The 21,560-nt window shown below is 39.9% G+C and overlaps 1 protein-coding gene across 1 annotated transcript; it reads left to right on the top strand.

Moving 5' to 3' along the window:
- The first annotated feature begins 2,989 nt into the window (after window positions 1–2,989).
- Window positions 2,990–20,306, top strand: LOC120736110 (receptor-type tyrosine-protein phosphatase C-like). The gene is made up of 17 exons (XM_040036081.1): window positions 2,990–3,068; window positions 11,686–11,700; window positions 11,885–11,896; window positions 13,593–13,742; window positions 13,951–13,962; window positions 14,193–14,474; window positions 14,583–14,822; window positions 14,911–15,030; window positions 15,190–15,321; window positions 15,431–15,580; window positions 16,085–16,237; window positions 16,391–16,614; window positions 16,727–16,787; window positions 16,910–17,021; window positions 17,185–17,216; window positions 18,279–18,384; window positions 19,348–20,306. Exons 1-16 carry the CDS (start codon window positions 3,005–3,007, stop codon window positions 18,326–18,328), a joined length of 1,809 nt encoding a protein of 602 aa, XP_039892015.1. The 5' UTR covers window positions 2,990–3,004; the 3' UTR covers window positions 18,329–18,384; window positions 19,348–20,306.
- Window positions 20,307–21,560: the final 1,254 nt, after the last annotated feature.

The following is a 21,560-nucleotide window of genomic DNA, read 5'->3' as shown; positions in this document are numbered from 1 at the left end:
TTTAGCTTTGCTTCATGATCTTCACGTCTCCCCTTGTGGCAGTTCATCATCTCCATGTGTTGCCCAGCTCCAGTGCGCTCTAGTGTGTGTCTGTCCCTCATGTACATATCAGGCTACATTAGCAGTTCTGTATTTCCTCATTAGGTCCCCTCCTCCACACAAACATGCAGAGCGTGATTTCTACTTCCTATTTGACACCAATAAGTAACCATAGAGGAAGTAAGTCTTTAAAAATTGATAGCTTACGTGTGTGTGTGTGTGTGTGTGTGTGTGTGTGTGTGTGTGTGTGTGTGAGTTTGTGTGCATTTTCTACATCTTACACACCCCTTACCACCTATAAATTGTCCCTCTGGTTTCTTTTGACCATGTTTAAAATTTTTGAGTTTAAGTTAAGCTTCTGAGTTTTGCTCAGTGGTTTTTTATAACCCTCCTGTAGAGCAGCTGGATGGGCGATAGAGATGCAATGCATGCCTTTCAGGACCCCCTGTTGAGTTTAGTGGGTCACTTGGCTTATTATTTTGGCTCAGCTAACCACAGGCTGCCTGGGCCTCCTCTATGCTGGCTTGATGGATGCATATTTACAGACGTGCAAAAGTCGTTCTAAATATGAATGAAACCTGTGTAAAGTTACTGAAGTTCAAACGTGTTTTTAAAATGAGGAACAGGACTGTGCTGCTGTTGCTGCCTGTGAGACCATCTTGTGATTTTTCTCTCCTTAAAATCGCCAAACATGCACAAAAAATATTGATAATCCAGACTTTAAAAGAACTATTTGTACTGAGTTCAGCCCAAATCAGTGCCCACCAAACAGCAACATATTTCTGCAATCAGGGCTCACCTGCAAACAATGTAAGATTATATTTTTATAACTACTTTCTATAATAAACATGATGCATACAAACCTGAATATAAAATACTATGAAAACGTGATGTTTTATGTTTTAGTTAATGTGTGTAATCCTTCCTGTTTTTCTGAATCTTATAATAAACAAGGTCATGATCTGCACGCTCACAGGAACCGAAGCCTTTTAGAGCAGGTTTGACAGCAGTACTTCCTCTGTCATCTCTGCAGTAATATTTCATTATAGAAATTCTGAAAAACAAGTCGTCAGATGAATGTAAAGGTTTGAGTTTGTGTTTTACTAATTAATGTTCTAATAATCTAATGGTAGATTAAATACATTCCCTGCAGGTGTTATCATTGTGTTTTCTTGCAGGACTCTTTGATGACTCGTTGGTTTCTCTAAGGCCTTTTGGTCTTTTAGGCCCACTCATATGTTTCTAAATGAGTCACTAGTTGAAGTGTAGTAAGAACTTTTCACCACAAGATGGACTTAAGGATGCATGGATTTGGGATGTATGGCAAACAGCTAGGATACAAACTGAATACTTTTCCAGTCACTACACCTGAACTGCAGAGCCACGTTCTATCAACCCATATATTTTGAAGCAAAAGTCTCCTTGAGGCTGGAATCACAGGTGAAAAAGAAATAACCAAATAACTTGCAGGTTGTGCAAAGAGCTGCAGCGAGGCTTTTGACAAAATCCTCCAAGTACTCACATGTCACACCGTTGTTATCTCAGTTACACTGGCTTCCTGTTAAATTTAGAGTCAATTTTAAGATCCTGGTCTTGACCTACAGAGCTGTGCACGGTCTGGCACCTGCCTACATCTTTGATCTGCTACAGCCTGATGTCCCCAGCAGGTCTTTGAGGCCATCTGATCAGGGCTTACTTGCTATAAAAAATACTAAGAGGAGGACTGAGGGTGATAGAGTTTTTGCCACTGTGGCCCCGAGACTGTGGACTCTCTCCCCCAAACATTAAGAACTGTGGACTCAGTAGCTGTTTTTAAAAAACAACTCAAAACTCATCTTTTTAAAACTGCTTTTGGTTAAAGTTTTGCCTGTTTTATTTTCTCTTTTTAAATCTTTTTATGACTTGTAATTTTATGTGCAGCACTTTGTGATTCTGTCTTGAAAGGTGCTATAGAAATAAAAAATTATTTATTTATTTATATTAATTCCATATATTTACTTTTGTGTGTTTTCACTGTGTTCAGGGCTCCATGGGAGAAATCTCTGGAGTTTATTACACGGAGAAGGCCAGTGCCCATCCCCACTGCTCACTGGCCAGTTCTGTACATCCCAGTTTGATGGGTGGAATAGAGGGAACCTATATAACCTATTAGGGGTGGGAGGGAGGTAGAAATGGGATGCAAGGAGGAAAGAGACCATAAACACTCTGCTAAGCTAATAAGCTCAAGCACAGCAAACATTAACATAGTGGCAGAAAAGAAGAAAGTGGCCTCTGGAACAAGCGACACAATATTTTACCTGTGAGGAAAAAAGAGAACGTGTAATTTGTAAATGGTGACCAGGCCGTGCTTGGGGAGCTTTTGTAAAGCTAAAGTTTGGTGCAAAATATCATGAAAGGACACAAAACCTGCCATCTATAATCCAGTTCTGAGATCCTCCCCAGACGCCTTAATGCCCACTCACATCCTGAGTCATCTGACCTCAGGAAATCACATGATAAGGTGGGGCCAGGTTTCACAATGAGCTCACCCGAAACCCTGGCTGATTGGGACCCACACCCAGTTTCACACCTTGGCTCATGTGATTAGAGGATCATCAGGGGTCCTTTTGTCCCTCTGTGGGGGGAAACTCCCACTGGGTTTAAATCTGGGACTCTCCACCATTTGACCCTAGAACTGAAGAAGCTTCTAGGATGAGAGGTGAAACGTCTTCAAGTAACTTATAGAAGTCCAGACGCTTTTCTTTGCAAGCTCCTTAGACTACGATGACCTGGATGACTGAGAACCTTCACAGAGGCACAAACCCTTTGTTAACTGCTACTACTTACTGGCATTTGTTTCAAAGCCTAATATGGCAAAATAGTGGTTTTGTTTTTTCACCCTCCATACTAAGAGGAAATAAAGCATCTTTGTGGTGTGTGAATAATTTTCAGTGGTTTCCACACATTTGTACATCAACTGCTGAACATGACAGACCTCTGCAGCCCCAGGACCCTGCTGTTCTGGGCTGGGATCATTGCTTTGGCCAGCTGTAAGTAAATTTTCATTATTTCAAAATCAGACCTGATGCAGAATGTTGTAGAGGAAGAAAAGAGATGCTTTTCATAATGTTTTAACAGTTAATGTTGAGTAGTTGCCTTATTCTTCATTCGTCAACATTCGCCATCCTTCCCATTTGCATAGTTTATCTAAAAAAATATTTTACAGTATAATATGGCTAAAACACACACACACCGTTATATATATATAACTGTAATCATCTGCAAGCCTCGGAGAAAACATGAATACCTAAATATTTTATATTTCCAGCACTGGGGTAGAGGAAGAATTATAGAAGCAGCAATTCATCAGAGAACTGTGGATTTTAACAGTTTATCAAATAATCTGAAACTTGAGAAAGCTTCTTCAGTGAGGGTGGTTTGTGAATGCTGGAGAAAAAGTAACATGTTATCCGCATAAATGGGAAATAGCCTGTATTTGTAAAGCACTTTACTTGGTCCCTATGGACCTCAAAGCGCTTTACACTACATTCAGTCATCCACACATTCACAGCCGCCCTGGGGCACACTGACAGAGGCGAGGCTGCCGGACACTGGCGCCACCGGGCCCTCTGACCACCACCAGTAGGCAACGGGTGAAGTGTCTTGCCCAAGGACACAACGACCGAGACTGTCCAAGCCGGGTTTGAACCGGCAACCTTCCGATTACAAGACGAACTGCCAACTCTTGAGCCACGATCGCCCCATGAAGACAATTTCATGTTCCACATTGTTCCATTTTACGCCCTTACAGGGACGGATCTCGGGAAATTTTCTTAGGGTGGCAAAGGAATCAAATGGGGGGGCAAAATCAAAGCGTATTTTTCCAAACATATGCAGGTGGTTACATATGGTTAAAATGTTTCAAATGCAGTAAGTACACACGTTTTTCATATAAATATAGTCTGTAACTTAATTATTTTCTGTAGCCCACATAGTTAAACACTTTACTCACATAAAACAGTTTTGATGTTATGTACTGTACAGCCTGTATAATAAATAAATATGCAGCCCAATAAGTATAAAATCCAGAAAGCTACACAACATGGGGCGCTTCATTTACAAACACAGATCTAACTTTAGTTTCACACTTTTTGTTAGAAAATAATCAAATTGTTAAATGTTTAAATTACACAAAATGTCAGAAATCTACAGTCATGAACAAAAACTGAAACCTAATTTTTCACGATTTGTTAGATTAACCCTCTGAGGTCCAAAATATAACCGGTCATCTTTGACTCCTTTTGATTTTACGTTTGTATTTCACCCTCAAGTTGTTTCATTTTATTTTTTCCTGCCTTGTTTGGCATCATTCCTTTCAGCTCAACCTCAGTCTGAGTTCAGTTGATTTTTCATTGACATACTGTATTAATATTACTGATCTGAAATCACACAAAAAACTTAAAATCCTAATAGTAGTTTTCTTACTGTAAAAAAAACAGACATGTTGAGTATTTTTTTTATAACTGCAAATATAGTTGTACATTTTGAAAACTTATGCACGCATTTTGTAAATATATACAACTATTTATCTAAAAATGCAGCCAATACACCTGCTGTCCTTTATTTTGTGCAACCATTTAAAAATATTACTAAAACTAAAATGAGAGAACAATCAGGTGTCCAATAAGATGACGCACAAATGATGTGTGTCAGTAAAAAAAGAAAAGTTTGTCCACCAGAAGACAGAGGAGAAGAGCGCAGGGATGAACCTGCAGGCCTGACAGCAGGTGTATCACTCCGCTGGGTTTCTACCTGGTGACAGTGTTTACAATGCAATGTGCCTTTGTGACATTCATTAGCAGATGGGCAGTAACGCGTTACTGTAATCCGATTACTTTTTTCAAGTAACGAGTAAAGTAAGGGATTACTATTGCAAAAAAGGTACTTAGATTACCGCTACTTTCCCGTAAGCATGCTGCGTTACTAAAACCGCGACGTTCGTGACAACAGCTGTGTGCAGATCAACAATGGATCATATATCGAGTGCAGAGAGAGTATGAGCGTGCAGCGTTTAAAGCGTGGAAGTACTGACCTTACTTTGAGTTTGATTCCATAAAAAGTGACAAAAACATTAGTGTCCGCTGTGCGTGGGAAGAAAACTTCTTTTTACAGCGAAAAAAACCCTAAACTTCCGAGCAAGCACCGAGTAGCTACGACGTAATGGGAAACTCACAGAGAAACTCGCGGATTCTTCCACTGACCGCGGCACACCTGCACCAGGGTAAACCTCCGCCTACCCCACTCCTGCTTTACAGGTGAAAATAGAGCAACAGGACCGCTGAGTCTTTGACTTTATTTATTTTCTGCTGTGTTTTACTTGCATCTATTTGAAAGACTGAGTGTAAACACAAAAAATATTTTATTTTATGTGCTGGAATGTGCAGAAAATAGGTTTAAATGTTCAACAAATTTCTTCCAGTCAGAGAATGTTGCTTATAGTTTAATTTTTACTTGATGCACAAAGTTAAAAGATTAAAACTAATAAAACAAGTTTTAAAAAGAGACTTTTTTTCATTTGATTACATTTTATATAATGTGTAGTGGCAACCTTTGGTCCGTTTTTGCCGCTTGTGCAGGACGTAAAGTTTCTGACTCGTGCTTTTCTTGAATCGCTTATTTGCCTTTCAGTAGCAAAAACGAGGCGAAAAAAAAGGGCAAAACATTTATTCTCCATACAAACTGAAAAATACAAACAAATGCTTCTGATGGGAGCTCCGTCTACATTCCCTTTATGTTCCAACGAAAACAACATTCAACGGCGACGGTCAGAAAACTGTTGCTCCACGTCCTGCCTAACCTTTCCTCCCCCCCACATGTGGGCAAAATACACACCCCCTTTACGACATCTATCAACACTTTACAACAGCACAAAAGACTAACAAAGCAGGATTTATGGATTTATAATTTATGGAGCGCAGCATATTACATTAGAACATAAAATGATCAAGATCATAACTAGAAACTCAAAGATCATAACAAATACTTAAATATGGCCTGAACTGTCTAAGCTCCAACATAATGGATGAGGCAGAAAGTAGAATTGGGCTGACAGATCTATCGCTTTATCACCTATTCAGGTTGTAAATCATGTTTTTAAAAGGAACTAAGTAACTAATTACTTTTGAAAATAAGTAATCAGTAATTAGTTACTGATTACTTTTTCCAAGTAACTTGACCAACACTGTTCATTAGTGCCCTCACTGACACACAAAACAAAAATCCACGACTTCACGACAGACTGTACACTCCACGCTAAACGTCACAAATCTCCCACTTCTAAAACCTCGCTCGCTCGTTCTGTCTCGCCGCCATTACCGTCACTCCCAAAACTTTCCCGCCTTCCTAAACAACCAAATCCCACGTGGTGACTTTTTTAAAAATTGGTCGACATGGTGCATTTTGCCACTGATAGGAAAGAGGTGGCTTGTAATTAAAATTTAAAAACTTTGAAGTCCGAACTTTCAACAGACTGAAAGACTCAGCGTGGCTGCAGCTTGTTGCTGTGTCAGCCTAAATCAGTCATGTGATTTGGAGGTGCAGCGTGTCCGTGGACCACAGAGGGCTGATAACACTCACTTTCATTCCATTTCCAGAGCGCAACAACCAACCACCTGTATGAAATCTGAAATTTCCATGGTGTTGTTCAAAATGTGGTCTGGCACAATCCGCCCCTGCGCCCTTAATCACTACATCCTGTCTAATTGCTGCTTCTAGTGGTTCTATAAAAATTGCAAACAGTGGGGAGGAGAGTGGGCATCCCTGCCCGGTGCCCCTCTGGAGACAGAAGATGTTTGGTCATTTGTCTTGACACATCCTTCCAGCTCGGGTCGTCTATCGGAGGCCTCGGAGCTTGAGGGTCCTGTGCAGCATCTTTGCTGCCTGCTTGGGTGTTGTTCCTGGGATCTGCTGGAGACACTCGCCCAGCTTGAGGGTCACTGCACCGAGCCCTCTGATAACCACTGGGACCATTGTTGCTGCTCCAGCTCCTCTCTTACACAGTGGTATTTCTTCAGCTTCTCATGTTCCCTCTTCCTGACTTTGCTGTCATTCAGTATCACTGCAGACGTCTTCCTCTGCTTGACCACCACTATTATGTTTGTCTGTATGTGGAAGTCGAACAGGATCTTAGCTCCCTCTTGACCACTGTAGGGGGCGTATTGCATCTTGACCTCATGACTTCCATAGACCATACTTCTTAGGTAAGGTAAATATTTTGTAAGGTAACCAGAAATTAACGTTCTTAGCTAAGACGAGCAGTTGGCTCTCAGGGAAAGCCACGTTCGCTACTTATTCTGTGCACATTAATGAATTTACCCAGACTAAAGAAATCACCCTGAGCTTGAATATTAAAGTCATGTAGTTAGCTCTCCTGCTCTGACTGAACTAAACTGAGGGATGTTCAGAGCTTCAACTGAAGATGAGGAACTGAAGCAACTTATATGAGAAACAGAAAAGTCACGGCTGCTCAGTCACTTACTAACGTTACAGTTACTTTTAAGGCTGGACTCTCCTTCAGGTCCTGTGCACAACTGATTGTTAAATATGTGCAAACAGCAGCATGTTTTAATCTTCACACCTGACAGTGGACAGTAACACCTTTTCCTTTTTTTTAAAGTTGCACTTCAATATCTCGCCATGACAGATTTAAGCTGATTCACTGAGGATTAAAAATAACTCTCGCGGTATTCCTGCCTGTGCAATCACTTTGTTTCTAGCTGATATCTCAGTTTGTTACTAACACAGTTGATGTCTACACAATAAAAGAAACAGGGTTAAATTTGCAAAGACTAATATTTATGTACTGGAACCAAGTCAAAATGTATGTTTAATCTTTCACTGATGTTAGTGTGTATGCGTTTACTTATTTATTTTTTATTCCATTTAAAAAGCACCAACGAAACAAAAACACTTTTTAAAGGTCATAAAAAGACTTAAATTCAGTGTTTAAAACAGAGGCTTCATGACGAGGGCGTGACATTTTCTAGACCAGTGGTTCTCAAACTGCGGTACGCGTACCACTAGTGTTACTTGGGCTCTCTCTGGTGGTATCCAGGAAATCTCCAATTTTTTTTAAGATTAAATAATACACCATTGTGGAGGTATGCAAAGGAGACATGAGAGTTCCCGAGGCTCTTCTGGGAGCCGAAGTCGACCGCAAAACATGTCCCCAAGCGTGAGTCCTCTATGAAGAGCAGCCTTTCCTTATCGCCAGCAGTCGCGGCCGCTACAGAGCACTGACGGACCCGTTTCCCTGGGCCTTAAAACAGCAAAGGTGGCAGGGTGCTGTCACGCTGATGGTAAAAACACAGCTCTTTTCCACCATGCCGCGATCCCAGCCACCATCGATGAGTTGGAGGCTCTGGGGAGAATAGCTGGGGGCACGGGAGATGCCGTCGGTGAGTCGGGAACTATCGCCTGGATGCCGAAGCTCCTGGTAGCCAGCAGAATGCGATCCGCTTCTTCGGTGAGTGGTAATCCTTCGCGGCCAGCAGCGAGGAGGGAAGAGGTAAGAGAAGAAGAATCCGCCGTCATCCGGTCCTAGCAAGGACCGCGTGCTCTCCGTGAGCCCAAGAGCAACACCATCAACCAGGCCCGAGAGAGAGAGGAGTTTCTCGGCCCGCTCCGCGTCAGAGAGGGAGTAGCGCCGCAGCAGCAGCGCCCTGAGAGCGGGGCATTTCCCTTGGGTGGAGGGATCCTGGAGGAGGTCATCACATGGCGGGTGGACAGCGGATCCAGCACATGATGGTATTTCATGTCGTCGGATGAAATGCACCTGTTTGCGTACGTGCCGTCAGGTTTAATCATTGGCTGTTTGGTGCATGGTGTATAGGTTTAGCCTACTCTTATGCTTGTGTCTCTACGCAGCTGTCCAGGAAATGTATCAATATGATGTGCGCACGTTATGTATTTCGTTGCCACAAATGCGTAATTCGTTGCCACGTTATACCCAATTCGTGCCCACAAATTAGCATTTTGTGCGCACGTTATACCTATTTCGTGCCCTTGAAATAATATTTTGTGGCCACAATTTATTTATTTTTTGGACCATGTCATCAGAGGGGCTCCATAGGTTCCAGAGGTATGGAGAAAAAAATCAATTATTTCTCCAGAACAAAACCTACATCATTAAACGATTTTAGGCCTGTCGCTCTAACATCCTTAGTGATGAAGTCCTTTGAAAAACGTATCAGGAAGGAGATCCTGCAGCAAGTAGAGAAGCTTATCGACCCTCTACGATTTGCAAACAGGCCTCGTAGAGGTGTTGATGATGCAGTGGTCACTCTGTTGAATTTCCTTTATCGTCATCTTGATGGCGCCAAAGCTCATGCTTGGCTCTTATTTATTGATTTTTCTTCAGCTTTTAATTCTATCCAGCCACATCTTTTAGTTGATAAGCTTCTTAACCAGTTTAAACTTGGATTTTAATCTCGTTGGTTGGATTTTAGACTTTTTACCTGACAGATCTCAGTGTGTGAGAGTGAACGGCTGTTTTTCCAAACAGCTGAACTCTTCTACTGGCTCACCACAAGGTTGTTGTCTCTCTCCTCTACGGTATATTTTGTACACTAATGACTGTCGCAGCACACAGGCCAACAGGCCAACAGGCATTTCATTAAATATGCAGATGACACAGTCATTGTAAGCCTTCATGGTGAAGAGGATTCCCATGGGCCTGCTGGGGATGAATTTGTTTCGTGGAGTGATCAGTCCTTCTTAATGATCAACACCTTGAAAACCAAGGACATGGTTATTGACTTCAGGAAGTCATCCCTCCATCCTGCACTAACAGTGGTAAATGTGCAGCCATTGAACTGGTGGACAGTTATAAGTATTTGGGGGTTGTTCTTGATTAGACTCTGTCCTTTGAGTCACATGTTGCTGCTACAGTGAAAAAGGTTCAGCAAAAACTGTTTAAGGAGGTTGAGAGGTTTTAATGTTTCATCTGAAAGGATGACTCTTTTTTTATAAAAGTTTCATTGAATCTGTTTTAACCTTCTGCATCATTGCCTGGTACGGTAATATGTCCTTGAATAATAAGACCAGACTTAACAACCTGGTTAAAGTGGCTGGTCAGATTTCAGGGAGGTCTCGGGTCCAGCTTGTGGACTTTTATAACAGGCAGGTGCTGAGGAAGGCGACCTCTGTCCTGTTGTGTGCAGATCATCGTCTCTTTAATGATTTTCAACTGCTTCCATCAGGTCGTCGTTATAAGTGCCTGCAGTGAAGACAAAGAGACATAGACTGTCTTTGGCACCTGCTGCTATTATCATGGTTAATAACACTAAACCACAAGTGTTGTTGCCATTGCACACTGCACCTTTTTAATGATAAAATGTAGGTTGTTTTCTCGGGGCTTATATTATTTTTTGTGTGTATGTGATGTGTTTGTTTGTTTGTGTTTTTTTACATTTCTGTATGGACATACTGCAAATCTATTTCCCGTTAGAGACAATAAAGTTACCGTTGACCACTGTCAGTAGGGTGGTGAGCACGCCCTGCAGTGTCAGATTTGTTAAAAACAAAACAATTCAACTCATTGACTCTGTCCTCACCGCCCCCACCTCTGTGGTGTTGGATGGCATGGCTGTCTTCATGCAGCTCCACACCTCTCGTGCTGTAGTTGTCCTTAGCCGCTCTGATCTTGCCCTTTTATAATGCCGGATGCATCCATGATTCGATGAAACACATCAAGCTACACTCTCGATATTCTGACTCCATGCTAGCGCTGTTAGCTCCTCCATCTTTCTTGCTAGCAACCGAATGTTTTCTTTTATATTAGATGGGAGACACAGTTTGTACCTCCTTCTTTCTTTAAACCTCCCCTGTCCCGTCGTCTCCCTCTACATCCACGCTGTGCTTCTCCAGATTTCAGCTGGTAGGTCCGTGAGACTGGCGGACAAGCTGGCGGACATCAGGCAATCAGCTGACCTCTGGAGTAAACAGTGCGTGTGGTGTGTAGCTCCTGAGCCGCCATCCCATTCCTCAATGAAAGTAACAGCTCTGTGGCAACAAGGAGAACCAAAACTCTCTCGATCCACATGTTTGAAAAGAAAGAATTATTGTTTTTTGCAAAATGTATAAAATTTCTTGTTGCTTGTGTTCATTTCATCATAACATGAAATCCTTGTTTTCATATAGTGGCTGTTTTGCACGGCTGATTTTCCATCAGGAAGGTGTAATCACATTTTATATGTGATCAAGCATTTTCCAAATCATTTTTACCCTCTATGAAGCTGAATGAAAAAAGATTAACATGCTGTATAAGTCTAATTATAATTAGAGTGGTTCATCTTATTCACTAATCTCATTTTATACAATAAACTGTCAAAGTTTATCCTCACATAGATGTTTTTAAGCTGCGGTTTGCTTTCTGATATAGCAACTGTGGCTCTTTGTCACAGTGTCATAGCAACCAGGTTACACAGCAGCGATACCTCATCCACACGATGCTGGGTAACAAAGTTCACCCTGCTGTGTTCAACAGATGTGTAAAAATATTTAGTAATCACTCATTGTTTGTGTTTTTGTTTTCTTTTTCCTGCAAATACAATAAATTATTTAATCACAATCAAACTGATTTACACTTTTTTTCTCTTTTAATTACAGCTCAAACCACCACAAGTGAGTACCATTATACTTTATCATGTTATTGAATCTCTATAGTTGTTCACTTCTCGTAGTCATCATGACAAACATTTAGTAATCACTCATTGTGTTTTTGTTTGTTTGTGTTTTCCTGCATACACAGTGAATGTTTTCATGACCAAAACACTAATTCTGACATTCTTGTCTCTTGTAATTCCAGATGACAACAAACGTGAGTTCCAATATATTTATGATGTTATTCAGTTTATAACATTTACTTCTTATTATGTTGTTTTCAGACTTGTTTAATTCCAGTTGTCCCCCTGCTGTGCTTCCTGATGTAGCATGCATCTCCCTCAGCCTCATGTGTAAATGTACACAGTCCTCAAACACTTACTATGAAATGACAGAAATGTGTCTTCTTACTTAAACTGATGAACAGAAGCTTCAATCTGGGTCATCTGTGTCAGACAGAATTTAAACGCAAACACCAAAAACAAAAAACAGTTATGTTTTTGCAAAATGTGTAAAATGTATTGTTCTTTGTCTTCATTTAATCATAGGTTTACTGTGAAAAAGGTGAAATCCTTGTTTTCATATAGTGGCTGTTTTGCACAGATAATTTTCCATGAATGGGTAATCACATATATGTGATGACGTATTTTCCAAATCATTTTTACCCTCTGTGAAGCTGAATGAAAGTAAATTAACATGCTGTATACCAGCGGTCTCCAGTCGCTCTGTGGTCCGGGTCGTTTGGTACCGGGCTGCGTGATTTGAGGCTCGGGTGTGAAATTCATGGTTTTCAGGGTTTTTATCGTTAACTCAGTTTCCCGGGGTCTTTCCCATGTTGTAGTAAGAAATATTTACGTGTTACCATAGCAACCAGGGAGCATTAAGGGGCAGTGAGGAGGATGTTGCTCTCAGTGTTGTTGGCACATTTCAGGAGGACGCTGCTAATAAAGTTACACAATTACACGTTTATTATTATATTTACAAAATGCCACAGGTTTTGTCTCGGTCATATCATTTTATTTTGTTGTATTTATCAGTGACACCTTAAAGGCCGGTCTGTGAAAATATTGTCTGACATTAAACCAGACCGTGGCGCAAAAAAGGTTGGGGACCGCTGGTGTGTAGCTCTAGTCGTACACTGTCATGTTTGGGGTTTATTGTGTCTCATAGAGTCCAAAGTACTGATGAGATTTAGATTTTCCAAGGGTTAGAGTCGTGCACACGCAAGTCTATCCATCATTGTAACTTGTAAGTCAATGATTGTCTAACCTGTACAACAGAAGATAATACTGTGTTTATCTAAAGCATTAAGTTATTGATAGGATAACATTCACATTCACAGTGACATTAAATCCACCTTTACCCAAACATGAAAAGATATGTAGGTGTAAATGAGGGGAAAGATATAAAAGTAGGATATTGATACTGAGAGGAGGGAAAACTGTACATGAAGCACGTTTCACAGCTGATGAAAATACCATCATGATGTCATACTTACTTCTTTTTCTGGGATTGAAAATGTTTCAGCCGCCTCACCTCCAAGCACGACCACAAATCCTGTAACACACATGTTGGTCGCCGCCTCACCTCCACTCACTGTGAATCCTTCCACGATCACAGCACCTGCTTCCACAGCACCTGCTTCCACAGCACCTAATTCCACAATCGCAGTCATCCCAACCACCTCCAGCTCTTCAGGTAGTTTGCCAAATAACACCTCCACCCAATCAAACTCTTCATTTCCAGAATCCAATTCAACTACTATATCTGGTAATGTATTCAGCCTCAGCTCAAGGTTTGCATTAGTTATTATTTTTAAGTCAAAGTCCTAAAATGTTAAACAGCATATCAGGTAAGACTGCTGTCGTTAGGTTTTTCTGCCTAAAGCTGACTCCAAGCATGCTCTCCAACAGCAAGCACTGCTCCTCCAATCACCTCGAAAGAGACCTCACCCACATCCAATACATCCAGCATCCAACCAGCCTCTCAGGCAAACAGCTCTCACACCCAGACCTCACCTCCAGTCACTCCACCCTCCACCACAGTGGCAGCTACGACCAAAGGTTGGACGTTTCTGTTTTTATCATGCAGGACAGTGATACGATTGTTGAATTCACATATAGTGTACAGACAGAGATCACCAACACCTCTGAGGTACCAGCAGCTGTAAGGTGCTCTGAGGTGTTTCTGGTACTTTCATTGCATAATTATAATCATATACTAATGATGTGTTTTCTTCTTTTCTGATCTCATTGAAATGTGTCCTCTCAGCCTCTCCACAGTGTGAGTATCAGTTTAAAAGATCAGTTTTATTGAATGTTTTCAAACACTGTTGTTGCTGCTCAGCATTTCTCTCTAAATTTACTCTGAATCACAATGAAAGTATTTTTTTACAGTAATTGTACAGATTACGGTTCATCTTCACAACGGACAGAATCTACATTGAGAAACCATCTGAAAAAAAATGTAATTAACAGATTTATATTGACAAACATATTTTGTTGATTTTGCAGGTTTTTACACCGTCACAAACAACAACACGTCTGGCTTGCAGATTGAAATAAACCCCCGTGGTAACTACACACTGACTGTTTCTGAAAAAGGCCGACCACAGACTGGAAAGATAATCCAAGCTGATCAGTTGAATCAAATCCCAGTGGGGAAAACTGGACACCTGAAGCCGTGCACTGATTACAGTCTTAATGTTTCATTTACTGAAAAACCTTCATTAAATAATACTGGAAAAGAAATATTCTGTCGCTCTATGAAAAAAACATTTAGAACAGATCCAATGAGTGAGTTCAATTAATTCATATATTTGTGTTTTACATCCATCTTCTTTTAACTTAACAAATGAATCTTTTTATAAACTGACACATTTGTGCATCACTTGTTTAATTCAGGTGAAAGCGACGTTACTGAAACCAGCTGCATCCCTGGATATGTTTGTTATGGAAGTGACTGGGACATCAGCTCTTCAATATCAACACCAAATAAACGTTCAGTTGTACGATGTAGAAATGACGACAAGACTTTCTGTGTCAGACCTGCTAACGAGGACATTTGCTCAGATTTGACTGTAACCTTTACTCCAGGAGAGTGCAGAGGCTCTTCCTTTAACTTCACCAAAAGCATCAGTGTTGGTACGTACGAACGAGTCCACGTCTGCTCTGAGATTCAAACATTTACACCTCATTTAATCATGTTTGTCTTCATTCATTTTTTCCACAGATTTCTTAAATTCCAGTGAAATACAGCAGATTAAACCCACTGGACTTCCTGCAGAAATTACCACAACGTTACCTGATTTACCAAAGTGTAAAAACCTCTCAGTTAGTTACACCTGTTCAGGTAAGTGCAAACTTTACGAGTTAGAGACACGAGCTCTGTGCTCTCTGTGAACCTGTTCAGATTTATTTCTTTGAATGTGTTCACGTTTGAATCTAAACCCAAAGGATGAATGTTCACACACTGAGGAACAACAATGACGTCATCTTTGTGTCTCCTCAGAAAATAACAAAGCTGTTGTGAATCTGTCTGAGCTGGAGCCGTTCACAGACTACAGCTGTACTGGTCTGATCTTACAGAACAGCATCAGCATAAATAAGACGACTCCATCTGTCCACGTCAGGGTTGTTTGTGGTGAGTTTATATTTCCTTTAGCTCATCAAAATAAAAGCTTTTATTCTCACACAGTTTGAAGCAAAGGAAACGCTGTTCACTGTTACTGATGTTTACTTTGTTCCAACAGAGCTTACAATAACCAACATAAACAAAATTTCATCCAATACTTCCATTGAGCTCAGATGGAAAACAACCAGTAAGAACTGTCAACAGGAACTTCCCCGCCTTCATAAGCTTTCTTATGACTGCAGTTGTAAGAAAGACGGTCCAAAACCAGGTGAGTGAGACGGCTTCTCCTGTTATGTGTTTATGTTCATGATGCTTTGACTGTAGGTGAAAAACCAAACCTCTGACTGGGTGTGAATAAATACAGTTATTAAAATAAATAGCAAATATAAAACAGAATAAACGCTGAAACATCAGAGTCGAGTTCACTTTTTCACACAGAAGAAATGATGAGAAGCTTTGAGCTGTTTGAAGGTAACATCTGATGTTTGAAATGTAATTGTCTTTATAAAAAGCAACAAACAGTTTGTCAGTCTGTTGGTTTTCTGACACGTACGTAGTTTCTATGAGAAGCTTGTAGCATCAGTGCTTCATGTCAGCAGGAACAGACTGTAAGTGAAACAGGTTTGTGCCAGTTTATGGATCAGCTGACAGAACTACCAGCTGATGTGTTTGTGAAACTTTAACCTGACATTTGTCATTTACAGTTTCTTAACATGATGATGTTGATTTAAATCTATAACACTTCACATGGTTCATGGAAATTATGTTACAGTTACAGTTACAGTTACAAGTCCTGATGGAAGAACGTGTGTTATTACTGGATTAAATCCATTTACTGGTTATACCTGTCGAGTCCGACCCAAATACAAGAACGAGATTCAAGATTCCACTGGGGGTGAAGTTAAACTGAAAACTGATGTTGGAAGTAAGTAATCAAACTTTTTATTACATAATGTTAGAATTTATTTCTCACTGGATATTTGAGCAGTGAAGATAAACAGGAAGGAAACGCAGCAAAGGGCTGCAGGTCTGTCAGTTTTTTACTTTAAATATGGCTTCCTTTAAATTTCTCTTACAGCACCTGCTGCAGTCACCAACCTGCAGGTGCACGTTCACGAACATAATACGATCAAAGTGAGCTGGCACAGACCCTCTACATTCAACGGACCTCAGGAAAAATATATAATACGTCTAAATACAGCTGATGATAAGGAAGTGACAAAGAAGGAGGAGAAGACAAAAGGTACAAAATGTGAAGTCGAATTCAAAGATCTGAGCTACTCTACGAGCTACAAAGTGAAGGTTTGTTAAATCCAACATTTTTGGTTTAATAAATAAATTATTATACTTATAAATATTATTTTAGACTCCTGAATGTTGTAATTCACAGTGAACTGACATTTTGTCTTTAAAGGTGACGGCTCACAACGGATACTATGAGAGTGACCCTCAAATAAGTCAAATCAGCACTTTGTGTACGTCCTGTTTTCATTAATGATACAGTTTACTGACATAAATGCTTCGTCTCATTTTAAGCACACATGTTTCTATAAATGTTGATTTTCATGTAAATGTAATTTTTAATATTATTTCACAGACAACTACAAAGCTGTTATTGGGTTTCGTGTCTTCCTCTTCATCGTCATTGTTCTGGCTTTTCTTTTTCTCACCTACAAGTTCTACATTCAGAAGTTCAGAACGTCCACAAAGTAAAGTCCACGAGTGCTTTTTCTACACGTCTGACTTTCACTTTGTTCCACTTTATTTTTCATTTCTAGTAAAGGCTAATGTCATTATTAATTTATGTTTACTGTAGAGCAGAGGCACAGTGATGCATCTATTATAAACACAATCCTTATCTTTCCTCCACAGTGACGTGAATGACGACATGGAACTTGAAGCAAGTGAGTAAAGCAAACATTTAGTGGCTGTTACCATTCAGTTAGATTTTATTCACAAAGTGCTGAGAACAGTTGCCTCCAGGACCTTTTATTGTGAGGAGAGGACGACAGGACAAAGACACACTGTGGAAGAGAGCCAGAGGTTAATAATGACTAATGATTACATGCAGAGTGATATTTAGTGAGTGAAAAAGAAACACTCAGTATAAACGTATTGCAGCATAACTAAGGGAGGATTCAGGGTCACCTGGTCCAGCCCTAACTATATGCTTTAGCAAAAAGGAAAGTTTGAATCTTGAAAGTAGAGATAGTGTCTGTCTCCTGAATCCAAACTGGAAGCTGGTTCCACAGAAGAGGGGCCTGAAAACTGAAGGCTCTGCCTCCCATTCTACTTTTAAATACTCTAGGAACAACAAGTAAAGGGAAAACAGCACTGTGAGGCCTTTAAGGTAAAATGGGGCCTGGTTGTTCCTTACACCTTATAAGAAGGATTTTAAACTTAATTGTGGATTTCACAGGGAGCCGATGAAAGAAGCCAATTCGGGGGAGAAATGCTCTCTCTTTCAAATCCCTGTCAGTATTTTGGATCAACCAGCGGCTTTTATGAGTTTTTAAGGCATCCTGATAATAATGAATTACACGGGTATTTACAAGGACCGAGATGAATAAAAATCTGAATAATTATTACAATAAAAACACTGAACACACTCACATCTCGGGTCATTTGACCTCAGTAAGTCACATGATCGGTGGGCAAAGTCTCACAATGGGTTCACCTGAAACCTTGGGCGATGATGAGCCACACTCATTTTCACACCTTGGCTCATGTGATTGGGCAGATGATCAATAGTGGGTCAACGACCCTCTTAAGGACACTTCCAACAGAGCTTAAATCTGGGAGTCACCACCAGTTGCTCTTAGAGCTAAAGAAGCTTCTCAGCTGAGGGTGAAATGTTATCAAGACTCTTAAAGAGGTTTAGTCGCCTTTCTTTCCAAGCGCCTCAGATTATTGTGCTATAACAGCGTTTGCAGCCCTTTATTGTTATTTCCTGTTTCTTGTCATAGTTTATGAGAACCGACAACCTCCTGGACGGCGTCATAAAGAAGCTCACTGATCAAAAAAGACATTATGGAGCAGCACAGTCAGTCACCATTAACTCTTTATTATTTGGTATGTTTTTTGTTTCTATTCCAGCAGTAAAAGAAAAAAAGTATTTTGCTGCATTAGCATAAGAGCTCCAATTTAATCTTACTCTTCATTTTCCTAATTGTTCACATAGCATGGCACTCTGAAAAATATATTTAAAAATTAAAAACACAAATTAGCAGATGTAACGTTCCCAGTTACAGCTGATCGATATGCATCCATCAGCAGGTGAATTGATGCTTTTAGTTTTTGTTCATGTGTCTTTCACACATTTGTATGTCTGCAGAAAATTAGATTTAAATACTGTTAAATGTATCAAAAATATTAACAAATTGACCAAAAAATAAATAAAAGAAAAGTGTGGTTTACATAGTAGCAGGTCTCCTGTTGCCAGCAGATCAGTGGAAATGAAGCTCAAAGATTTTGCATGTGAAAATTAGCAAGCCTCTTCTTTTTTTAGCCAATACAAAAATTATTATTCTTACATTAAAAAAAAAACATCTGTTTAAAAAACAGGACATGGCTGTGCATAATTTAATGTTATCATCTCCACATGTTTAGATTTACTGAAGTCCCACACCCAGCTAACTAATCCACAGTCTGGATCCACAGTTATATGTGGAGTTTGCATGTTCTCCACTGTGGCTTCTCTGTGGGTTCCTGCTAACAACATGCAGTGAGTCGGGTTGACGATTGTCTCTCTCTGTTGTGTTATGACAAACTATTCTCCTCTACATAACTTTATAAGATAAAAGCATAGGTATCACACAGCACTGCTAATTGGGTCCCTCCATCGATTTTCTTACTATGTGAATTCCACCTTCCTCTGTCTCTTCCTCACTTCCCCACAGCTGGTGCTAGCAGCAGCAGTGACTGTGAGGCCTGGTTACTAGGTGTTGCTTTTGTTACTGTTCACAGTGCTGCAGCCCGGCAGTTATGTCGGTTAACTTGACTCATTATTAGTTTCTTTTTATTGTTTTCTTTCAGCTTTCCGGCTCCACCTTTTCACTCCTTCTTCCACAATAAAGTTTTTCTACAAGCTGCGTGAGCGCACAGCAAAGGCAGGGGAGGGGCCAGCGGCGTTAAGAGATTTGATTGGGCAATCCAGTCGCTCAAAAGTGAGTCGGACGACCAGGAAAACAGCCAGTATGCCAGATTACTGGTCCAGCCCTGATCCTACCTCATTCTGCAAAGATGTTAATGATCAGCTGTAAATGGTTTCCACAACAGTTACCTCTGATTTAGACAGATTCGTCACTGGTTTGTCTGGTTCCAGGATTCCTCCTTATGACCCAATTTTGTTGTCACTATATAATAATATATTTGAAGATATACAAATAAATATATTCAAAATATATCCATCTTGTACATAGTTGTTACGTTTCATCCAATCTGGTGATCTCTGTTTGCCACTGCCTTCCCTGCTCTGTTCCACTTGTCAGCCAATCAGCTTTTAGCATATGCACAGTTGATCTATGCGCTTTGGCATGGGCGGGTTGAAAACCCCTCTCTGTAAATGTAATTAATTAACCTGCTAAGCATATAGCATATGATATGAATACCACTGGACTTTCAAAATAAAGAAAGTGATTTGTAGAGTGAAAAGCAAAATTTACTCTTTTAAACTCTGACAAATTAAAAAAAAAAAAAAAGACTAGTTTGTTTGTTTTTTAAAGTACAAGTTTACTGGTCAGAGCTAAAGTCCAACACAAAACCTTTTGCTTTGTCTTAATTGGAGGCTAAAAGCTGATTATCTGAGCACCGAAGATTTGTTTCTAAACCTCAAAGTAGATGTAACGAGTCGTCAAGGTTAAAGAGTTTTAGGAAAAAAACTATTAGAACCACAACGCAGAGTGAATTTCCTTTTATTAAGTGGTTTTCTTTTTTTAAACACTCATATTAAGAGGAAATGCAGCTTCTGTTGCGACGTGTGAACATCTTTCTGTGCATGCCTGTGCAGTTTAACCTCTCCACTAGTGCAGACCTGTGCAGTCTTGCAGCTCTGCTCTTCTGGGCACAAATCCTTGTTTCTGCGAGCTGTGAGTACATTTATTATTTCTTTCACGCTCATATCAGATCTGATGCTGAATGGTGCAGTAATGAAAGAGATGACTATGATAACATTTTAAGGTGTTTGTCTTCATATTTAGATTTATGGTATGTAATGAGTACATTTATATTTTATTTCTTTAAGTTTTCTTTAAGTTGTTGCAAATTCATTCTTTTAATAAAATGCAATCATTTGAAACAAAGTGATGTTTGAATGTAAAAATAAAAGACAACTTTTTTTAAACACCTAATTTATTTGTTTTAAAGTACGTAAATAAATTGACTCACTCACTTTCTGTATTCTGAGTTAGAGAACTTTTCTTCCTGCATAAAACTCAGATATGAACCACAAAAGCAGTGACTTTTACTCTCCTTTAATAAAACATCATAATAGTTCTTTTCTTAAATATTGTTCACGGTGAAAGTCGTGAAGGTGAAGTTAATTTCTCTTGTTCTGAGACATCTGATGACGCTGTCCTAGATTGAAAACAGAGTTATCGCACATTTCTGGCTCTGCTGCTTTTTAAATTTGCAGCTGTTGTTGCATTATTGAGTCGTTCGTCTCTGAGAGGATTTTAGCCGCGGGTGGCGGGCTTTAAGGTTAAAGCTTTAAATTCAGCCACCTTAGCCTGTGTTTGATGACACTGTGGTGCAGAGAGGTGTACATTAGTTCCTGTATCTCCTACCCAACAAATCGCTTCTTATCTCCCACGTAGTTGTCTGTGGTTTCTCTCAGTCTTCTTCAGCTCATCACATTTTTAGTTTTACAATTTTTATACCTTATAAGCACAAAAGAGCATCTTTTTAATTTGAATCGTTTCATTTTGTCTTGTGAATTCCTGCTTTATGTCCTTTTTCGTTGTTGTGATCTTCTGTTTGTTAAAAGTTCAGTGCTGACCACAGAAACAGGCTTACTGTGACAGTATCGTCATTTGTGGAAAACCTCTGTGTGCAAATGTGGTTAAAATAAATAATGCAATTAATTATGATTTTTTTGTGTTCAAAGTAGAAAACAAATATTGAATGGCTGAGTTGAATGAGTATACCGGTGTAATTTTAGGCACTACATGGTTGCAAATAACATTTCTTTGATGGTTAAGGACACTACAGGGGTCAGTAGCAAGGACCGACTCCATCAACTGCATCAAAGG

The sequence above is a fragment of the Simochromis diagramma genome, unplaced genomic scaffold, assembly GCF_900408965.1.
Source record: "Simochromis diagramma unplaced genomic scaffold, fSimDia1.1 OVJJ01000816.1, whole genome shotgun sequence".
NCBI lineage: Eukaryota > Metazoa > Chordata > Actinopteri > Cichliformes > Cichlidae > Simochromis > Simochromis diagramma.
The sequence above is the reverse complement of the archived record's forward strand: the minus strand, read 5'-3'. Positions and strand labels throughout refer to the sequence as shown.

Coding starts and splice junctions, on each gene's coding strand:
- LOC120736110 (XM_040036081.1), top strand. CDS start 3,005: ATGACAGACCTCTGCAGCCCCAGGACCCTGCTGTTCTGGGCTGGGATC. Junction 14,475..14,582: donor ATTTAGAACAGATCCAATGA/GTGAGTTCAATT, acceptor TGTTTAATTCAG/GTGAAAGCGACGTTACTGAA. Junction 16,615..16,726: donor CTACGAGCTACAAAGTGAAG/GTTTGTTAAATC, acceptor TTGTCTTTAAAG/GTGACGGCTCACAACGGATA.